Genomic DNA, 19,715 nt, shown 5'->3' with positions numbered 1-19,715 from the left:
CACATGAAATGTTGTTGAAATGGTTCAGTGCTGTTAGTCTGATCCTCCTTATTTGAAGAAAAAAAAAAAAACAAATTATAATTTTGTGGGGAAAAGTTTTCACAGGACACCCCATCATTCAATAGCTTTTATACCATCTTTTAGCAGCAAACCTGGCTCGGGGTCGTTCACGACCCAATTATAGCGAAACTTTAGTTGTTGGACATATGGCCTCTTAACTCTAGAATACTTTGGTGTACAGAGTAGTTCAACAAGCCCAGATCATAGGCCTCCACCACCATGCTTGACAGTTTGTACTCTGCGTTCTGGTAGAAGACTTTGGTATCCCATTTCCAGACATTGTTCCAGAAGTCTTGTGGTTTCTTCAGATGCAGTTTTGCAAACCTAAGCTGTGTTGCCATGTTTCTCCTGGCAACTCTTTTAAACAAGTAAACTTGTGTCTTTTTCTTACTGCCCAAATCATCACCCATTATTACCATGAACGTTAACATTTTCCATCCTAACTGAGGCCTATTGATATTGATTTTTAAATTTATTTTTGTCAGTTTCTCTTGGGATGAATTTGTGGGAACATCCACTTCTGGGAAGATTGCGGCAGGACCTGAATACTCCAGACGAGCAAGCTGCCGAAACTTCTTGCCTAGCAGACCAAGTGAACATTTTCCCTGAAGTTAAAAAATGAATTAAACAGAGAAGAAATGCTTTTGTTGCTGGTTGTATAAAAGAACGAATGATTCAATTACAATAGACTTGAAATCCATAAAACAAGAGTCCTTTGACCTGAGGAAATCACATGATAGGGTGGGGCTAGGTTTCACAATGAGTTCATCTGAAACCTTGGCTGATGGTGACCTACACCCGTTTTCACACCTTGGCTCGTGTGATTAGGTAGAGGATCAATAGGGGGTCCATGTCCCTCTTGGGGGGACACTCCCATAGGGCTTAAATCTGGGACTCTTCACCATTTGACCTTAGAATTGAAGAAGCTTCTCAGATGAGAAGTGAAATGTCTTCAAACAACTTAAAGAAGTCCAGATGCTTTTTTTTTTCTTTTCTTTCCAAGCTACTTAGACAATGTATTAGAAAGTTAATCTGCAACATCTCTATCCAGACTTAGTACCCCTGTAGCTGTAGTTGAGCCATTTCTGAGTTTGATGCCAAACAACTGATTTTTGTTTCTAATCAGAATCCCCCAAATCTCTTTAAAGCAGCATTTGAGTGAACAAGTAGATTTAGCATATCATGTAGCCTAACCAGTCTCTGGAGAAATATTTGTGGATTTTTAATTACTGTGTGCACCATAAATCTAATTGACACTGTACTGGCATGGATGTGAAATCATAACGGCTCAGCCGGGATAATGAAATCAAAACTATCAGACTACCTTCTAAGGGCAAGTGGGAACCTTTTGTACAATTTAGCTGAAATGACGCTAAACATAGTTTTGTAATAAAGATTCTTTGCTTATGACAATTTATGAATAATTGCTAACAAAGGGGGGAAAAAACCAAACAACTTCCTGTTTCATGCACTGGCTCACCAGCTTCATTCCTCTGGTAGAAAGGGCCGTGAGCTGCAGGTTCTGACTTGAACCCTGCGTCACTGTGTTGTACAGAGCTTTCGCTAAGAACGCAGCAGAGAATAGCTCAATGGAAATAACTAAAAAGAAGGCATTCTCTCTGTGGGAATCCACACAAAAGACTGCTTTGCATGTCTTTTTTCATGCTGATAAAATAATCACACACGGAAGGTGAATATGCTGGCAAGTATTTATGGAAAACTGTAAAACACCCTGAAGGCTAAAGGAAGTAAGTGATTACATTATGTACAATTTCACAATAGGTTACACACGTTGTTATAAATGGGGAAGGAAAAGGTCCATGAAGGTGTATTTACTTTGTATCAAAAGAGGAAGGTTATAGGATGAAGATGCCTCAGGAACATCTCCATTTGTCCTTGGCCGTCCCTTTCAAGTCTGAGAAAAAGTGACAGAAGGAACAATATCGCCATAACTTCAGTAAATTAGTGGTCATACATTCTTGAAAAACAACAATTGCACAATTTATTAGATATAGAAGATTTTTTTTTTTAAAAAGTGTTAGTGCTACAAATCATCCTGTATGTATATTATGTCAGTGGAAGCACTCCATAATTACACTTGCATATCTTTTAAAGACAATAAAGAGATGTCTGTAGAAAAACAAAACAACAAAACTAATGGGTGTCACAAAGAGGCAGTCGAGCTCGAGAGTAGGTAAAACATCAGTCTTATCAGACTGTAGCAAAGTGTATAACATTATTCAGCCTCCAAGGATCGGTTCTTCCATTCAAGGGCAGAACAAAATCTTTGGAATTGAAATCGGACCGATCTCTTCAACTGTCAGTCACTCTTAAGTTTGACTCACAGCATCAATTTCTCAGACAAATCTGAATCTTTCTGCAAGAAATAATTATGAAAATTAAAAAAAATGAACATAATGAAAAAAAAGAACTCACACAAAACCCACTCATTATAAAACATAAAAAAACAACTCAATCACATCTTTGCAGCATATAAACACAAACTTATAGAGGCCCTGGAGTTTTCATAGCTGTGAAAGTGTTAGGGAGATCTAATAGCAGACTGTGCTCTGCTGCTTTCGTTGTTTTTTCTTCTGTGCACGTTCTTTGATAACGGAGCTGCTGTTATAGAGTGCGAGGGCCGGGCTGGTGAGAGTAGCTGTAGGATGGTGCGCTCATACTGATCCGCTGCAGCTGTGATTTCTGTGTTCTGAATCTGAAGGCCTCGGTTTACATTCGAGTTGTTCAGTCTCTGGTGTTTGCGGCTCAGAAACTGGAGGGCGCTGCTTGAAGAAATCGGACACATATCGGACCTTTGGGAACAAACACAGTAACAATTATAGGCTATTACGTTGCTTAATAGAAGCGTTAGCATTGCTTACAGCTGACGCTACTGCTTTACACTGTAAATGAATAGTTCAGCAGTCGGTCTAAATTATACCTTTTAGATGTTGGGATTCAGCTTCATATTATACCACAGAGTAAAGTCACAAACACACAATTAACAGTTATAGCCTCAAAACGCCAATAGGTGTTCTTTGCAATAGCCAGGTGCTATTCCCAAGTACAGAGGCTCCTCCAAATGTAAGTCACATTTATGGCATGAACCATTGTCATTTGCAGCCCATCCCATCCCATATGGAAAAGAAATAGTAAAAACATATATGATTTACTCATGAAAGTGGCCACTTTCATGAGTAAATCATATATAAATCATATAAGGCTTACATGATTTACTCATGAAAGTGGCCACTTTCTCATTACTTTCATATATTTTTTTAGTAAGTATACAAAACATACAAGTTTCATTATATAATTTTTCAAGGGATCTTATATGTGTTTTCACTCTTGTATGCTTTTCATACAAGTTTCATACAAGACAGATAAAAACTTTATAAGATTTATATATATATCTTTTCCATATGGGATTCTTACAGGGATGATCATGATGTTGTGCAAGCTAAGCTACTTGAACTTTTTCCAGGGTACATCTTTAATGGCTTTAAAAAAGTCATTAAAGATGGTTGCAGAAATTTAATTTTAGTTTGGATTTTTTCCCCCCTTGGTTCTACAATGTCTTAACAAGGTCAAGAGCTCTCGCCTCTCCCTGGCAATCACGATTAACTGCGAGTGGTTGTTCCTCTCTGCCATCATTAAAAGGCTCTGCTGCATTCAGCTGCATTCATTGGACCAGGGGTAGACAACTCCAGGCCTCGAGTGTCCTGCAGGTTTTAGATGTGTCCTTGATCCAACACAGCTGATTCAAATTGCTAAATTACCTCCTCAACATGTCTTAAAGTTCTCCAGAGGCCTGATGATGAACTAATCATTTGATTCAGGTGTGTTGATCCAGGGTGAGATCTAAAACCTGCAGGACACCGGCAATCGAGGCCTGGAGTTGCCCACCCCTGCATTGGACTGATCAATACTCAGAACAGTGGGAAAGTCCAAGAAACTCAGTCAAGCTCTAAGAAGTGGGTCCCACTACTTCTTTGCCAACCTGAAAGCTGGCAAAACTCACCAAAATCCCTCATTAGGTCTTTGTACTTGTCAATCTACACCATTTTACTTTAGGAAGAGGCTGCTCAGCCAGCCTTTGGATTCAGAAGTAATGATTCAAAAGTGGAAAAATATGTTTATCTACACTTTAAAAATAGAGGATTTCAGTTTTCACCTTATATAATCGTATAAATGTCCTCAGCTTTAATGATAAACATCAATAAACGTGACGCAGAAATGCACTCACTGTGAGCACAGCGATGAGAGCGCCCTGCAGCAGTCCCACCACGACGTCGCCCGGGTGGTGTTTGTAGTCAGAGACGCGCGTGTATCCCACATACAGAGAGAACGACACCAGGAAGAACTGGATGGTGGGTCGAACCAGTCTCGTCCATTTCCCCTGCATCCGGGCCTGGACATAGAGCTTTACACACAAAAGTACAGATTCAAATTCAGCTCGAAGGTTGCGCACATTAAAGAACCAATTTTTTTTGTGGGAAAAAACAAAACAAGATTAAGGTTAAGATCGGAGCCATTTACCTATAGCAAATTTCCTGACTTTCCCCCTTAAAAGATATTTATACACTTTTTTTAAATCTAAAATTTGTCCCACTTTATCCATCCAGCCCCCCCCCCAAAATGCAGAATGCTGATTCCTGTGGAGTTTGAGCAGCTCATAATTCACTCCTGAAAACCCCCAACAGGGATCAAACCATTAAATCTGTCACCTTCCGGCCATTGTGCCACGTGTGGTATAGCAACAATGGTGTTTTTTTTTGTCTGTGTCGACCACATTCTCCTGTTTGGCTTAGTCATGTGTGTTTTTTTGGTAAACAGCCATTTCAGAGCTGCAGAAAGTCTCACGCTATGAGGACACACTCACCGACAGGAAGATCATGCAGTACATCCCGAAGGACGAGTGTCCGGAGTAGAACGATAACCTAGGGAGCAAAATGGCAGCATTACTAATGGTTTTCAGTGAATATGAATGGGAACCAGCATTAAAACTAGGCCTACTTATCAGTTTGTTTATCATTTAATCTAAGGTAAACAATCTTAACAGTTTGGGCAATCTGCAGCCTACATTTTTGAATATTTTTATTTCTGGGTATTACGTCCAAACTAAACAAATAAACAGTCATCCAGGAAATGGAAACATGCACGTTGCAGTCTATTTAAATTTAACCTGATAATACTGATAGTATCCACTTCCTCATGTATACATTAGTGTGGACACTCCAACACTCCAGCAGAAACCAAAGAGATATTCGAGTTTTATATTTATATTGATTATATTATATTTCACTGACGAGATGAAATTAAACCTGTTATTGCTAATCTAAATAGTTTTTCAGCTATAAAACTGATAAGGTCAAACTTGGTAAATCAGGCCATGGAGAGAGCAGATCTTAAAGATTTTAAACTAAGCTGTCAGTAAGTTGGGGTTTTAAGAGAGAGGCTGCCTCAAACCAGGATACATCTTGGGATCTTATTCACGAGTGATGGGAAAATGGATTGAGGACTGAAGCGGCCTCAGCAGTAATAAAGAAATAATAAGCTAAGCCGAAAGGCAAAGCTTTCGATTTACCAGTCCATCTGCTTCCCAGCCAGAATGAAATCCCGGTTATGACTCAAAGAGTAATACAAGCTGCCAAAATGAGTTTCCTCCGTACAGTGGCTGGGCTCAGCCTTAGAAATAGGTTGAGGAGCTCACACATCCAAAAGGATGAAAATTCATGGCATTTTTCAAATCATCCATTTACTCCTAGCTCTTTGCACTGCACTCTATAACAAATCTGATAGGTGTCGTAAAGTGTCCACCTGGATTCAGTCACATTGCGGTGGCTGCCGTTGCACTTGATCTCCAACATGTATCCATTACAGACCACTGGCTTGCAAACGTCTATGAAGTTTGGACGAGGACGGCCAATGGTGAACTTTGCCAAGTCAGTCAGCGACTGGCTGATAGCGGCTCCAAACAAGTAGGTGCCCACCACTTTGTAGAGAGCTGACAGGTATTGGTTGAATGGGGAATTGGAGCGCAGGCGATTGGTGTACACCAGGTAGGCCTCTCCTGTTGTGATCTGTGGAAGGAAGGGGCCAAGATTTATTATTTGGAAAATAAGATTCTTTGCAGATTGCCTGTAGAAAGACACGAGGTTAGTCTTATTTTTCAATAACTAGGGGCTCAGCCAAATCAGACACATGGGCTTACAATGACTATGGAGCAGGTGATGGTGACTGCAGCCATCGTCCCATGAGAGATGGTGTCTCTCCTGTAGGGATAACGGATGCTCTGATCATCGCAGTAGATTCCTCTCTGGTAAGGCTTGAACATCAATGTGAGAATGGCTGAGGGTAGAGCCGCTGGAAAAGGGGGGGGAAGGGGAGAGAGAGAATACACCTTGAGCTTTGTTTTAAAATTGCAGTATGCTTTCTACTGCTCAAAACAGTATTATCTCAAATAATGCAGTGGAGATAGCACTGTTACTTGTTCATTGTATTCACAGTGATTATCTGTAGTCACGTGTGCTGAACTTAAACCACATTTAAGTATTTCCAGTAGTAATGACGCATTTCCTGTTGGGTGCTGCGTGTGGAAAAAGGATAACTTTAAATGATTTCATTTTCCTGATATTGTATTGAGTTTAAGTGTGAAAACTGCTCCAGTGAAAATGTCCTTGCAATTGCAAGAAAGAACAGGAAGCATGAACAGCACACACTCATTTTTATACTGAAATAAATCCCCCATTGTCTGCTGTTGTTCTAAATCTGCACCAGAAATCCAATCACTTTTCTCACCACAAGAGAAGTTTCTCATGTTATTATGATTTCCTGGTGACTTAAGGTCACACAAATGGTTTTCACATTGGCCAGATAAAAGAAAATAGGTGACATCAAAAAGCCATATCAAAAATAAAAAAAATGGAAACTGTGGCTGGTTTGGGGTGATGCATGTTGCTGTAGAGGGGTTTTCATCGAGCTTTTGCAAACCCTTGCAGGGACTGGAAAATTACTACTGTAGTCTTAAAGTGTGACTACACAGTGAAGGTGCAACTCAGGAAACAGCTAAAAACACACTGGCGGACTCATCTTTTGGCTTTGCGCACAAGCCGCGGCGCTACGTGGTAAATGAATTTGTCATCGGTGGCAACGGCTTCACCTCTACAAGTCGCGTTTACTCTGTAGAGGAACTGACTGTCACCATGGCAACACACGCGACATCACAGCCAACACCTTTGACACCAGGGCAGCGTTCACAATGTGAGGGGCCTGGGAACTGACGACCGGAGCGGGACACACACTTGCATACCTCAAGACATTCGCACGTGCTCATGCACACCAGCGACAGATATAAATGGGTTATTTCAAGCCATGCATACATGTATAAAAGCTATAAAGAGCTGCGAAGGACAAAAAGAAAACTGGTTTCAGCAGTTTCTGTCTGTGCAAACAAGACGAAGAGTGGGGCATCTGCAGGAGGACATAAAGCTGTCTCCTAAATCAGAGCAGGACAATAGTCCACTTTAAAGGCCTAATGTCAGAAACTTTCTACCCCACAACACTTAAATCGTTTTCCTGTTTTCAAGAGCTTCCTGCTGAATATAATAACAGCAAGAGATGGATAAATTGTGTTTGTTTGCTCAAAAACTATTGTATATTTATGGGTTTGGAGCTGACAGATTGCTTCCTTCCTCTACTGTATGGGCCTGACAATTCACATAAGATTACATTAAAAGCACAGATAAACTTTGATGGAAATTATCTAGACTCCCTTCTGCAGATGTTTGTTGTAGTCTTATTCTTTTTTGGGAGGATGTGTGTCACATCCCGACTACCCCTGTCATACAGTTCTTGAATGTGACTCCGTTTGTGATGATTTTTGTGCATCTTTTATACACATTTCGCCAAAGCATGACAGATTTGGTACTTCCACAAACTTTAAGATCTTCATTATTTATAAGATTAACCCTGGGATGCACTGATATATGGGCTAATACCAGCCTTGTTGATGGACATTGGTCTGTCTGCAGATAAGAAGGTATTATGTGTTGTGTAATTATATGATGGCCAAATGTTCAAGGATTGTGTGATGAAGAGGTGAAAAATTTAAAAAACAGGTAAGATGCTAAAAATTCTACTAGTAAATGCATAGTTTGAACAATGTTTGTTCAAACTGGGCTGTGCCTCTTCCAGGAAAACTACATCCTTATGGTGCATCACTACTATTATACCATAAAGCTGCTGGACGCTGTTACATGGCACCACAACGTCATATCTGTAGCTGTAACTATATACTAAGGTTGCGCAAAATGAGGTACAATTCAGTTGATGAAAACACAGACCACAGGGGGCATGTTCTGTACAAGTAAATATGACTTCAAATATATAAATTAAAAGTACACAAAAGGAATTTAAAGAGCAAACACATACAAGTCAAAGTGCCTTTTAACCTGCTTATAAAAATATGTGTGAAGATAATTCGAGCATTTAAGTTATGCTTTTTGTGACAAATCTCAAACTCCGCTGCAGTTTAGTAACACAAAAAACGATTGCAGGTCACTGAAGTGACTGTTTTTGTAGGCCATCTTTTAACAACGTAACACTGAATTGCTCATGTCACCATGTACGTTTTGTTCTTCTGTCTGTCTCTTTAAACACCTATTGGTCTGCCACGCCTCCTACTTTGTCACCATATAAGGGACACTTTAAGTTTCCCTGACCTAAATAGCCTAACGCCGGATTTGTCATTTGTTACAAGTCTGAACAAGCGCCACTAATAATATTTGATGACAAGCAGTTTCCTCATTAAGGAGAAATTATTTTCATGAAAGTTCTCCCTTCGCTCATATTCATTGTTCCTGTAGGTCAAGCATGCTTTCAGCTCCACTTTAAAGTCAAACCAAGCCACTGTTTATTCTGCAGAGCATAAGGATAACATTTAGATAAGAGACTATTTGTTTGACACAAATCTCCAGTGGCTTACGCATTGCCAGGGTGGAGATGTGTTGAGCAATGATCTTAAAAAACATACATGATAACCACTGGTCAGCTTGCTTAACAGATTTGGTGAGGAAACCCAAGTCAGACTTGCTCCGAGTTGCTGGGGGTGAAACTTATCTGGACTGGCTCTGTTATTACAGAAGGCCTGACATGTTTTTGTAGGCTTGTGCTGGCAGGGCGGCCTCCCATGCTAGAGTCTAGCTCAAATTGATCCCAAATCAAATTTTTCATGCACCAAAACTACTTGCAAAAGTAAGGCATACTTAAAAGGGATTGTTTAAATACATTTTTATATTTCTTATTCTTCATTCTGTAAAAGGACATTTCTCGCTTCAAGAGCTTAACAACCTTTTGTTTTCTTTCTAGTTATTAATTACATGGTTACTTGTATGGTTTAGCAACCCACATTCTTATCACAAAACTTTAAACCTCAATAAAATAAGCACCAACATTGAGTGTGGTTGTCATCATAGATGGCTTCTCTTGCATTTGAGGTAGGAAATGCTACTCGTAAAATGTGGTTAGAAAAACAATCTCACTAGAAAAATAATCCAAACAGATGTGCTTTTAATGTCTTATTTAAACCGTCTTGAATAACTTGTTGAACCTTCTATAGAAGCGAATGCCTTCGGTAGGCGTTTCCTCTGGCTCCCTATTTAACTAGCACGGTGAAAAAGATGAATTGTTGTCCAGTACGCCTAGAAAACTCTTTCAATTCATCAGTATGTTTTGCTTGAACATACCTCAAGACAGCACCATGACGTCAGGACTCCAACCTCTTGATTTACTTGTTGCTTCACCCAACCTCTCCCAAGCTTCAGACTATAGATTACCTCCCTGAATTTTTCCTATAAAATGCCATCAAAGAGCTTGGAAATTCAAGTCATTGATGTTTCCTCAATGACTGCAAGGCACCCCAGCTCTAAGGAAGTAAAGTATGCCCACAAACCATGATGCTGCCTCCACCATGCTTCACAGCTGCAAGCCTGAAATGCCTTGCAACACTTTTTTTTGTGTGTTTATCGACTCTTCCGATGATCTATATTAATTTGCAAATTAGTTTTCACTTGCATCATGTTTGCTACATCCTGCATTTGTTTTGTAATTTATTTCTAAAAATAAATAAATAAATAAATAAAAGCATTTCACAATTTTTTGTTTTTTTTTGTGGGGGAAAGGGGGTGGGGGCAAACTCATGTAGAAGTCTCAAAAACCCATGTATCAAATATGATACTCTTGGATTTAAATGGTTAAAGGAATGACAATAATGTTTGTGGTGTCTTTAAATTAACGTAATTATTTTCAACAATTTTCTTAGAGTGGACACGTGAAAAAGGCTTCTGCTTATTAGTGTTTTGCGTTTACTCCTGGGTTCTTTTTCACCTCTTTGTGTGCAATTTTGAGATCTTTTCAGGACTCCAAGAGAGCCTCCCTTTCAAGGCAACGTCTCATTATAGACTGATTTACACTTGGGCCTTATACACCGCTTCTTCTAACATCCAATAAAACAATGACATCAGTCTTAAGCAGAGTTTCAGTAACTGGTTCCAATCTCATTTCTTTAATTTACCCCCCTTTCTTGGTACTTGGAAGAGAAATCATTAGTAAAGAGGTTTATACACTTTATGTACTTCCAGTAATCAACAGTATTACCTACTCTGTTCTTACATGCACAGCAAATCTTGAGATCCTGAGTCTTAATTTTATAGCTTAGCTGTATTTGAGGACAAAAATATCTGACTCAGTTCCAACATACATAAAAGGGAGTTATTCCTCCCTACAGTTGCAAAGTGCTTGCTCATAGGAGACTGTTTGACTATTAGGGTTCTCAAGAAAATACCTTACAAATTATATGGTGCTTTCAGATGTTAGTCAAACTTGTTCCCAGTGGGAGTTGGCCTCTGTCAAGATTGTTGTTTGTCACTCCTGTTCATAACTTATGGAGAGAATTTCATTGGCATAGTCAAGTGGAGAAGATGCTCCACTTTGGTGGCTCCTGGATCAACTCTCTGGTTTTTGTGTATGATGGTTGGCTCCTTCAGGCAGTGACCTCCAACGTGCACTGGGGCGGTCGTCGTCGATTCTAGCAGTTAATTTAATAGATACAGGTTTTAGCTCCTTCTACTTACTTACTACTTTATATAATCAAACATCCCCCATTTAATTTTAGCATAATGCAAACATCTCCCATTTCAAAAAAGTTAGCTTTTATGTACAGTTTTGTTGCACTTCAGCAACATATATTTAACAATAAAGTTGCGCTGTCCTAAACATTTTATGCTTTTTTGTTTTTTTTCTTCAATTTTTCCCCTCCCTTCATCTCCATGTTACCCATTTCCCTCTTTATTTTAATGTTTCAACTCAAGTAAACTCAAGGTTTTGTTTTTGTTTTGTTTTAATGTGAAAGTAAAACTAAACTGCAAACAAAGCATTTTACTCATAAAATGTACCCAGTTTTGAATGTAAGATCATAAAACGTTGCTATTTTTTGGATCTCTTCTCCCTCCTTTTTTATTTTAAACTAAAGGAAACCATCTGAGTATAGCAGTAAAATGTTATTTGGTCGACTGAAAGTTTGTATCATCCTACTCCGAAATTTTACATGTAGCTGTCGAGTTTTATGTTGTCCATAAACCTTTACAGCTGCAAACACTGTAATAACTGTTCAAATCTCTTTGCTAAAAGAGGTGCACACACACACACACACACACACACACACTCCAAGTTTCTGATAACTTTTGCCTTTAGTTAAAAAAAAAAAAAAAAATACCACAGGAGATTCAAAAAAAAGGAAGGAGAGACAGTATTGTTTTAGGCTTTCATAATCCCTTCTGGCGAGCATGCACCCCGATTCCACTTTGAGAAAATAAACATAATGGAATTTGGGATCAGACACAAGTACAACTTCCCCTTGACCTCTGACCCAGCAGGAAGGGGAAAATGTTCCTGTTATTCAGCATTCAAGATAAGTGATGGAAGTCCATACTGTGGCTGATCTTGAGAACTGAACTACTGAGACATTTGCTGGGAACAGAACCACAAACGGCTAACAACTAACAGCAACGTATGTGAACATGTATCTGCACATCTCAGCAGATGACTGAGATCTGTGAGCCTGCTGAGTAACTTCATGGTTTGTCAGCTAACAGGGGTTGTGTGGAGGTGATCTTAAAAGCAATATTTAACTTGTTAACTTTTGTTTATATTGGCAAGTTTTTCAAATTCTCATTGCTGTTACTTTTCTCCACGATACATTCCCAAGAAGTCAGCACAGCAAGAGAACAGTGTGAAATCAGCAGTCCAATGCTGTAACATTTTCATGTTTTTATCCATTCTGTCTGCAATAGTCAGCATTATTCAGTTTTTTTTCTTCATAAACCCGGAAAACTGGAATTGCAAAGAAAGTGGATCACTTCCTGTGAGGCTGGGGATTTTCCTGGGAAAGTCCTAGACAACACTGGCTGATAAAAGCTTTATTTTGTAAAAGAAGAAGAAAATAGCAAACTGTCTGTTTTGAGTTTTAGAGCTGATAAAATTTTGCTTTTGTTACCTTTAGACAGGGTCAGGCTAGACAGTTTTCCCTCATTTCCAGTTGTTGTGCTAAATTAAATCGACTCCAGACTTACTGTCTGCCATGTGACGGATGTATGATACATATTGGCCAAATTCTGATATTGGTCAATATGGCTGATTGATTAATGTTTAATTTGCAACAATGTCAGTGGACATCATCTATCAGTTTTTGGCTGGCTGAATGTTTGAAAAAAGTTTTTCCTGTGCTCAGTCACATTTAGATATTTCAGATATTCTTCAAAGACACAAAAAATATGTACTAGAAGCCAACTGATTTATCAGCAGACCAATATTATCGTCTGCTTTAAGCCATTTTTAACAGCCAATAAATGAAAATGTATTGTAAACATGCAGAAGAGGCATGTGAAACACCCTTCAACATTGCTTAGTTTGTCCACCAGAGGGCGCTCTGCAGCTCCCTGCCGGCCAAAGACCAACAGCAACAGGGTACACAAGTAAATAAATAACCAGGCATAACAATTGCCATGTTATATCTGTTTGCACCTGAAAGACAATAAAAAAAAGAAAAAAAGATATATATCAGTGGCTATATCAGAATATTATACTTTTAAAATAACCAAATATTGGTGTCTTAAAAAAAATCAGTCAGGCTCTTGTATGTGTACCAAATACCAATATTTGAACATATCGATATCAGCCCACAATTTCACAATCGGTGCATTTCTACAAAAGCGGGATTAATCTTCTGATTGAATTCCCAGGAACACCACATACTGAAAGCCTGTAATATATCACTTCATGGGGTTATTTCAAGTGCAATAATGTTGGATCATGTTTTTAGTGGCTTTTTTAGCGTTTTGTTTTTTTAAAAAATAAATAAATAAATAAATAAAAAAAAAAAAAAAATCACCTCTTTTCTTGCTTAAACTTGTCTGTAAAAAGAAGAGTACAGAGCATGAATTAGGCCATTAGATTTCGTTGCCCATAGGTCAAACCTTCATAAGAATCTGGTAATTTTGTCCATTGGTTGTTCTTACCATGCATTTGATTTACATAACACTTTTTAGTTTAGTTTGCATCATATCCAAGCCAATAGTTTATTAGTTCACATTCGTAAAGCTTACAGATCTGTGGCTTTGACCTTTTAATAGAATGCTTGCTTGCTTGCGCGCGCGCGCGCACACACACACACACACACACACACCTTCCTTTATGAAACGACCACGGAGGAGGACAATGTAACTACGCACACACAGCCTGTACTATGTATGCCAACACAACAATCATATCTCGCTTCCATTTCACGCAGGAATGTCAGAGAGCAGAGGTCAGCACTTCCCACTTGACTCTGACATGCATTTGGCAGAAGCAGATACAGTGTGTGTTTTGTACACAACATTGTCATATCTTTGTGGGGACCAAAAATTGGAAGTTTACTATACTTGTGGGGACCGGCAGCTCTTGTGGGGACAAAATCCATGTCCCCGTGAGTTTGAAGGCACGTTGAGACTCAAAATGTGGTTTTAGTGTCAGGGTTAGGCATTCATTTTTGATGGTTAGGGTAAGCGGCTAGGGAAAGCATTATGTCAATTTAGATGTCCCCACAAGGATATGAAAACACAACTGTGTGTGTGTCCCATACATGTCAACAAATTGTCAAAAATGGCATATAAATAACAGCTCTCGAGCCAAACAGCTGTTGTCAGTCACTGGCTGTCATTTCCACAATACTGCAGCTCTTCTATGCTTTGGTCCCTAGAAACAAAAAGCACGTATAGTTTCTGTTCCTTATAGCTCACGCTTATTAAGCACAGAATGTAAGTTTGTGTTAAAGGCATCACATGAGCGTTTCAGTTTCATCTGATACACGTTTAGGTATGAAACCATAAGTCATCGATACAAAAACTAAAAAAAAATCTGCCCTGCCTTTGCGTTGCTTAAAGTCTTATGTGGTAGGGAACTGAATAAGTTTGGGTTTCCAATGGTTTTTGAAAGAAAAGAAAAATACACCCTCTGTCAAATGTAAAGTTTTACATACTTGGACATTACGAAAAGAAGAATTTAAAAATTGGGTAAAAAAAACAAAACAAACACGAGACAACAATATATGACTTATATTAGGTCATTACATATTGAACAAAAGCTGAGCTAAAATGCAGAAGTAAAGTTTGAAAAGTGAAGTACACCCCACGTAACTTGTAAAACCACCTTTAGTCATAATAATGCGAAGTAATCATTTTCTGTATGAATTTTGGTACACTTTTTATTACCACGCTGTTTCTGTTCTTTGAGGTTTTCGAGCAGTCTGTGCATCACTATTTTAAGGTTCCCCACAGTATTTCAGTCTTGTTAAGGTCTGGTCTTTGAAAAAGGAAAAGACTCAAGGTGTTGCAATGGCTCAGTCACTCTGTTGTAGCTTTGCTGCTGTGCCTGGGTCCTGTTGAATGATCGAGTTTGGGCAAGCCTTTAGTTATCAGATAGATGGCCTCACTCTAGAGTTTCTATAGTGATAGATGGCTCTAGAGTACTTTGCTATGCAGAGGGGTTTATGGTGGACCCAATGACTGAAGGTGCCCAGGTCCTTTTGCTGCAAAACAAACCCAAATAATCACATTTCCATCACCACGTTTGACAGTTTGTATGCTGTCCAGTGTTCTTGGACAAGACTTTGGTTTGCAAAGTTCAGATGCAACTCTGCAAATGTGACCATGTTGTTGTTTTTTTGTTTTGCTTCTTTCAAGCATAGAAAAGGTTTCCTTCTGGCAACTCTTCAAAATAAACAATACTCGTTCAGTCTTGTTCTAATCGTACTGTCCTGGATTTTATCATTTGCCTTGCTAACTGTAGTCTGTAGAGTCTGAGATGGGATTTTTGCCCTCTCTGATCATAGCATGGTCTGGCATTGGGGTGACTTTGCAGGGATGCTGACTCCTGGGAATACTGGGAACCATCTGCAGTGTTTTCCACTTGTGGATTTTCTTTTCACACTATAGCATAATGGGCTTTAAATTCCACTGCCAATTCATGGGCAGCAATAACTAGTTTTTTAAATGAACTGCTTTCATCAGCTTCTTGATGCTAAAAGAACCTCTCAGCTGCTGAACGATATGGAGGATATCAGTATGACTCAGCAGATGGGTGGGGGCATTGTTGTTGTAGTAGTAAGAGTCCACCCCAGCAGGACAGAAGTGTTTGATGATGGGGTAAAGGTGATCACTCTGAACAACTTTGTATTGCTTTGAAATGACTTTTCCCTCTAAAAAGGGACAACTAGATGGACCCAGATCATGCTAGCAAAATTCCTCCTCAGCATAACAAAGCAGATCCCCTCACTGTAGGGGGTCAAAAGCTTAGGTTTTCCCCCTTTATTTGCAAACTGACTGGATGTGTATTGATGCATTCAAGCTTCTGAAACAGATTCAGTCTGAAATCAGCGAATGAGTTTTGATATTCCTTTGGTTTTAGAGAAGGGGAAAAAGTGATTAGAACCACCGAAGCAACGTCTAGATAGCTAAAAGCTGCTGGTCAGCAACAGCTGGGATAGCTCTTGCTGTCTTGCTGACGGGCAGCTGGAAAGGCTACAACTTAAGATCCTCTTCATGTACAAACAGTGTTTTAAGTGAGACAACATTACAACAGTTTCACTGATAAAAGCAGTGAGTTCAGGCATTTCCTTCAGATGGATTAGTTTAACTTTGTAGTAAACAGCCAAAACAAAACGTCAGCGAATGGAAGAATGTGGATCCGTTATGATATGTATGTACAGAAGGTTTAATAGAGTGCACGTTCAGTTTTTTCCCCCTTGTATTCTGTTAAATACTGTTAAAATGGTGGATGTTCAGTATTCAGTTCAGCATTTTACTCCCCTATCAGTTAATTTGGACATGTACGCTATTACACATATGCACACACTTCAAAACACTCTATAATCAAGTTAATTAAGAGGATGAAACCTTATTACAGTAGTTTACACTTGCAGTCACTTGCAAACCAATGGCAGTTTACGTAATTTTAAAAACGTTTTTGTTCCAGTCAGTACAGGGAGGATGAACTTTTTGGTGAAAATGCACAAGACAATATCTGACACACACCAATACCTCAACCTAGCTTTAAAGCACGGTGGAGGCAGCATCATGTTTTAAGGCTGTTTTGAATATTGCATAAACACCATTTACAGGTTTCTGTCAATGCAGCAACAAAATGGTTAAAAAGAAATACATGAATGAATGGGGAACACCAAGTCTGAATGCTGACCTTTACTAAAATGTTGAGGCTTGATTTGAAGGAAGACGTTTTCTCAATAAATCATAGGAATGTTGAACACTGTTTATTTTTTCAGGACAGTAGTGGGAAGAAAAAAAAAAAATCTTCCTCTTCACTGTGAGAGCCTCACAAGCACCTATGAGGAAATATCTAATTGAGGTTGTTTCTAATAAATTAGTTTTTAAAGGTTTACTTATATTCTGCAGGCTGGACTGTGGTGGGGGATTATTCATTTTGTGTTCAATAAATAAATGAGAAGTACAGTCTTTGTGTGTTATTAGTTTAGTCACCACATTTTATATGCATTTAGTCCTGAACCGACTGCAGATTTATAACCATGTTTTCATGTGAATTGATAATCACTTTCACAGTCCTGACTAATCATCCTTATACCATGATTAGTCAGCAGGAGAAAAGGGAAAATGATAAAAACCTTTGTCAGCATTAATCATAATAATTATGACCTGAGAAAGGCTTCATCTGGGATTTCACAACAGAATGATTCAATGTTTTAAAAGTTCATTCTACATGTTTATAAGATCTTCAGCCAAAGAGAAAAAGACTATGGCGAAATAATGAAATAAGATCCACCAGCTCACCCCACCAGGTTTTTTACAAGGAACTTCTTTAAGGCACGCGCACGAACACACACACACAGGATGCAGAATGGTTATTATCATTATTATCATTCCTCCCTTTCAGCCACCAGATGGATCCACCACACACCACACACACACACACACACACACACCACACACACACACACACACACACACACACACACACACACACACACACACACACACACACACACACACACACACACACACACACTTGCTCCCTCATATTTCACTCCAGAAAAATCTACTATCATGAGAATTCAACATCAGTGTCCAGATTTCTTCTTCCACCATGTGGTACAAACTGTCAGGGTGACAAAAATGTGAGAGGTGTGACACCAACAGCTGGAAGATACCAGCTTCATTAATGGATTTGTGCCCTTGTGGTAGATCACAGCAAGTCGCAACAAGCCATTTTGGTTCTAGTCTTTCAAGACTGACATATTCAGTCTCTGGAGCCCACCCTCTTCACATACACACACGAAGACGCAAAAATAAACACACCTTTCAGCAGTTCCCATGACGGATTTTTAACTGTCAGAGAGAGTGAGAGAGATTCAGTGACACTGATCTTTGCTTTTCCTCTTAACCTTAAGTTTTTAAAAAAAAGGAGGAACAACCCTGCACTTCTTGGCAGTATGAATGCAATCAAGGGGAGGTAGAGATGCACGCACGCACGCATACAAGCATACACTGACGTGCACAAAGTGTCGCCAACTGGCTGACAGTGATATGAGATAGCGCGTGTCCTATTTTAACCCCGATCATTTCAGTGAAGAAATCGGTGCAGTGACACCCAGAGATAAACAGAAGTCCAGGCAGCTTTCACACTCAGTTCTGGGAAAGATTCTTGGCTTGTTCGAACAAGGTAGAGACCGATACCGACTCGCACAGTTTAACAGTATTGCATACTTTAAAACCACTGCCAGTCATGGTCCTGATGTTTTTCCCGAATCCGTGAGTAAAATCTTAAAGGGGCGTTAAATGTTTCTGTAATCTTGCAGCGACCCATGAAGCAACATGTGGCTAATCTACCAGAGATATATAAATCAGACCTGTGCGTACGGTTGTGCAATCCCCTGTGCGTCACTTTGAAGGCCATTCAACTTTTAATGTGGACTTACTATGCTGTTGTTCCGTCCATACAAAAATCACCAGTGAACATTAAACCACAGCCAATAACCTACGTCCAGAAACTAATCACGTTTTCAGCCATATTGTCAGGAGGAGGAGGGCAGAACGGGGGTTTTCACTTACCAGCAAAGACGCACAGAATATCCACCGCAACCAGAATCAGTTTCTTCCCATGTTCTGCCATGCTTCTTCAGACGGCTCGCCACTTTTATAAATAATAAATAAAAACCGCGTTTGGGGAGAAAAAGAAAAGAAAAAGCAGGCAGGAAGGTTGTAAACTGAACACCTGGAGAAACTGTGGACAAAGTACTAACAGGAAAGAATAACCTGCTCGCTCTTCCGCCTCCAGTGATCCTTACCTGCCCGCCTCCCTTTATGCCTGTCTATCTGTCCGTCTGTCTTTCTATACACTTCGCTGTTGGCAGGTAAGTCGCAAAGGAAGCACGTTTTGGTTTAGCCTGCCTTTTTTTTACGCACGGGGGGCGCGTCTGTCTTTACAGAAAAAAAGAGAAAGCTAACAGATAATTTATCGTCCCAAAACGCTTGATGTTGAAAAAAGGGAAATTCCTCGACTTTCTCTCTGCTTTCCCTTTCTCTGCTTAGTTTGCAGGGTAATTAAAAGTTCGGCAATGTTCTCTCCAGTGCTGAGACTTTTTTTGGGTAAAATCATGACACCCTTTTATTTTTCCAAACTAATAATAAGGAGTGCAGCGATTTCACCCAACTTTGGCCTGGTTTCGCACTAACAGAGAGTCACTTAGGTAAAGTATAGCACATTTGCCGAGGATTTGTGACCTGCTGACGCACAGTTGTAAGGGAATCAACGCATTTCTTTTAAATTTATTTTATTTTGCGCTTAAAATGAGTGGCAAACACTAGGTGCTGTAAACGAAGTTGGATAACGATGAACGGTTGGCCCAAACATGGCCTACATGTGCAGTTTTCTATTGGTTAAATTACATTTATACTAAACTCAAGGTGGGTCTGGCTACCGGAACACAGACACCACCCTGTATGATCCAGATGTTGGTTGTTTTGGGACATTTGGTGTCCACATTTAATCACAATCAGCACTTAGACTTTAAACTATAACAGCTCAAG

General features: G+C 39.4%; 1 protein-coding gene across 1 annotated transcript; it reads right to left on the bottom strand.

Annotated features, from left to right (window-relative positions):
- Positions 1–1,755: 1,755 nt before the first annotated feature.
- On the bottom strand, positions 1,756–19,066 carry plpp2a (phospholipid phosphatase 2a). Its single transcript, XM_040041572.1, has 6 exons — positions 18,738–19,066; positions 6,275–6,426; positions 5,881–6,143; positions 4,943–5,000; positions 4,307–4,483; positions 1,756–2,873 (listed from the first exon to the last, which is right to left on the bottom strand). The coding sequence occupies exons 1-6, from the start codon at positions 18,796–18,798 to the stop codon at positions 2,736–2,738; spliced, it is 849 nt and encodes a 282-aa protein (XP_039897506.1). The 5' UTR covers positions 18,799–19,066; the 3' UTR covers positions 1,756–2,735.
- Positions 19,067–19,715: the final 649 nt, after the last annotated feature.

The sequence above is a fragment of the Simochromis diagramma genome, unplaced genomic scaffold (assembly GCF_900408965.1).
Source record: "Simochromis diagramma unplaced genomic scaffold, fSimDia1.1 OVJJ01000304.1, whole genome shotgun sequence".
Classification (NCBI taxonomy): Eukaryota; Metazoa; Chordata; class Actinopteri; order Cichliformes; family Cichlidae; genus Simochromis; species Simochromis diagramma.
This window is presented reverse-complemented; position numbering and strand designations above follow the sequence as displayed.

Excerpts from the sequence above, each read along its gene's own strand:
- plpp2a (XM_040041572.1), bottom strand. The coding sequence starts at position 18,798 with ATGGCAGAACATGGGAAGAAACTGATTCTGGTTGCGGTGGATATTCTG. Across the intron at positions 6,427-18,737 it reads TATTCTGTGCGTCTTTGCTG|CGGCTCTACCCTCAGCCATT; the intron begins GTAAGTGAAAAC and ends CCCCTTTTCCAG. Across the intron at positions 5,001-5,880 it reads CGCAATGTGACTGAATCCAG|GTTATCGTTCTACTCCGGAC; the intron begins GTGGACACTTTA and ends TTTGCTCCCTAG.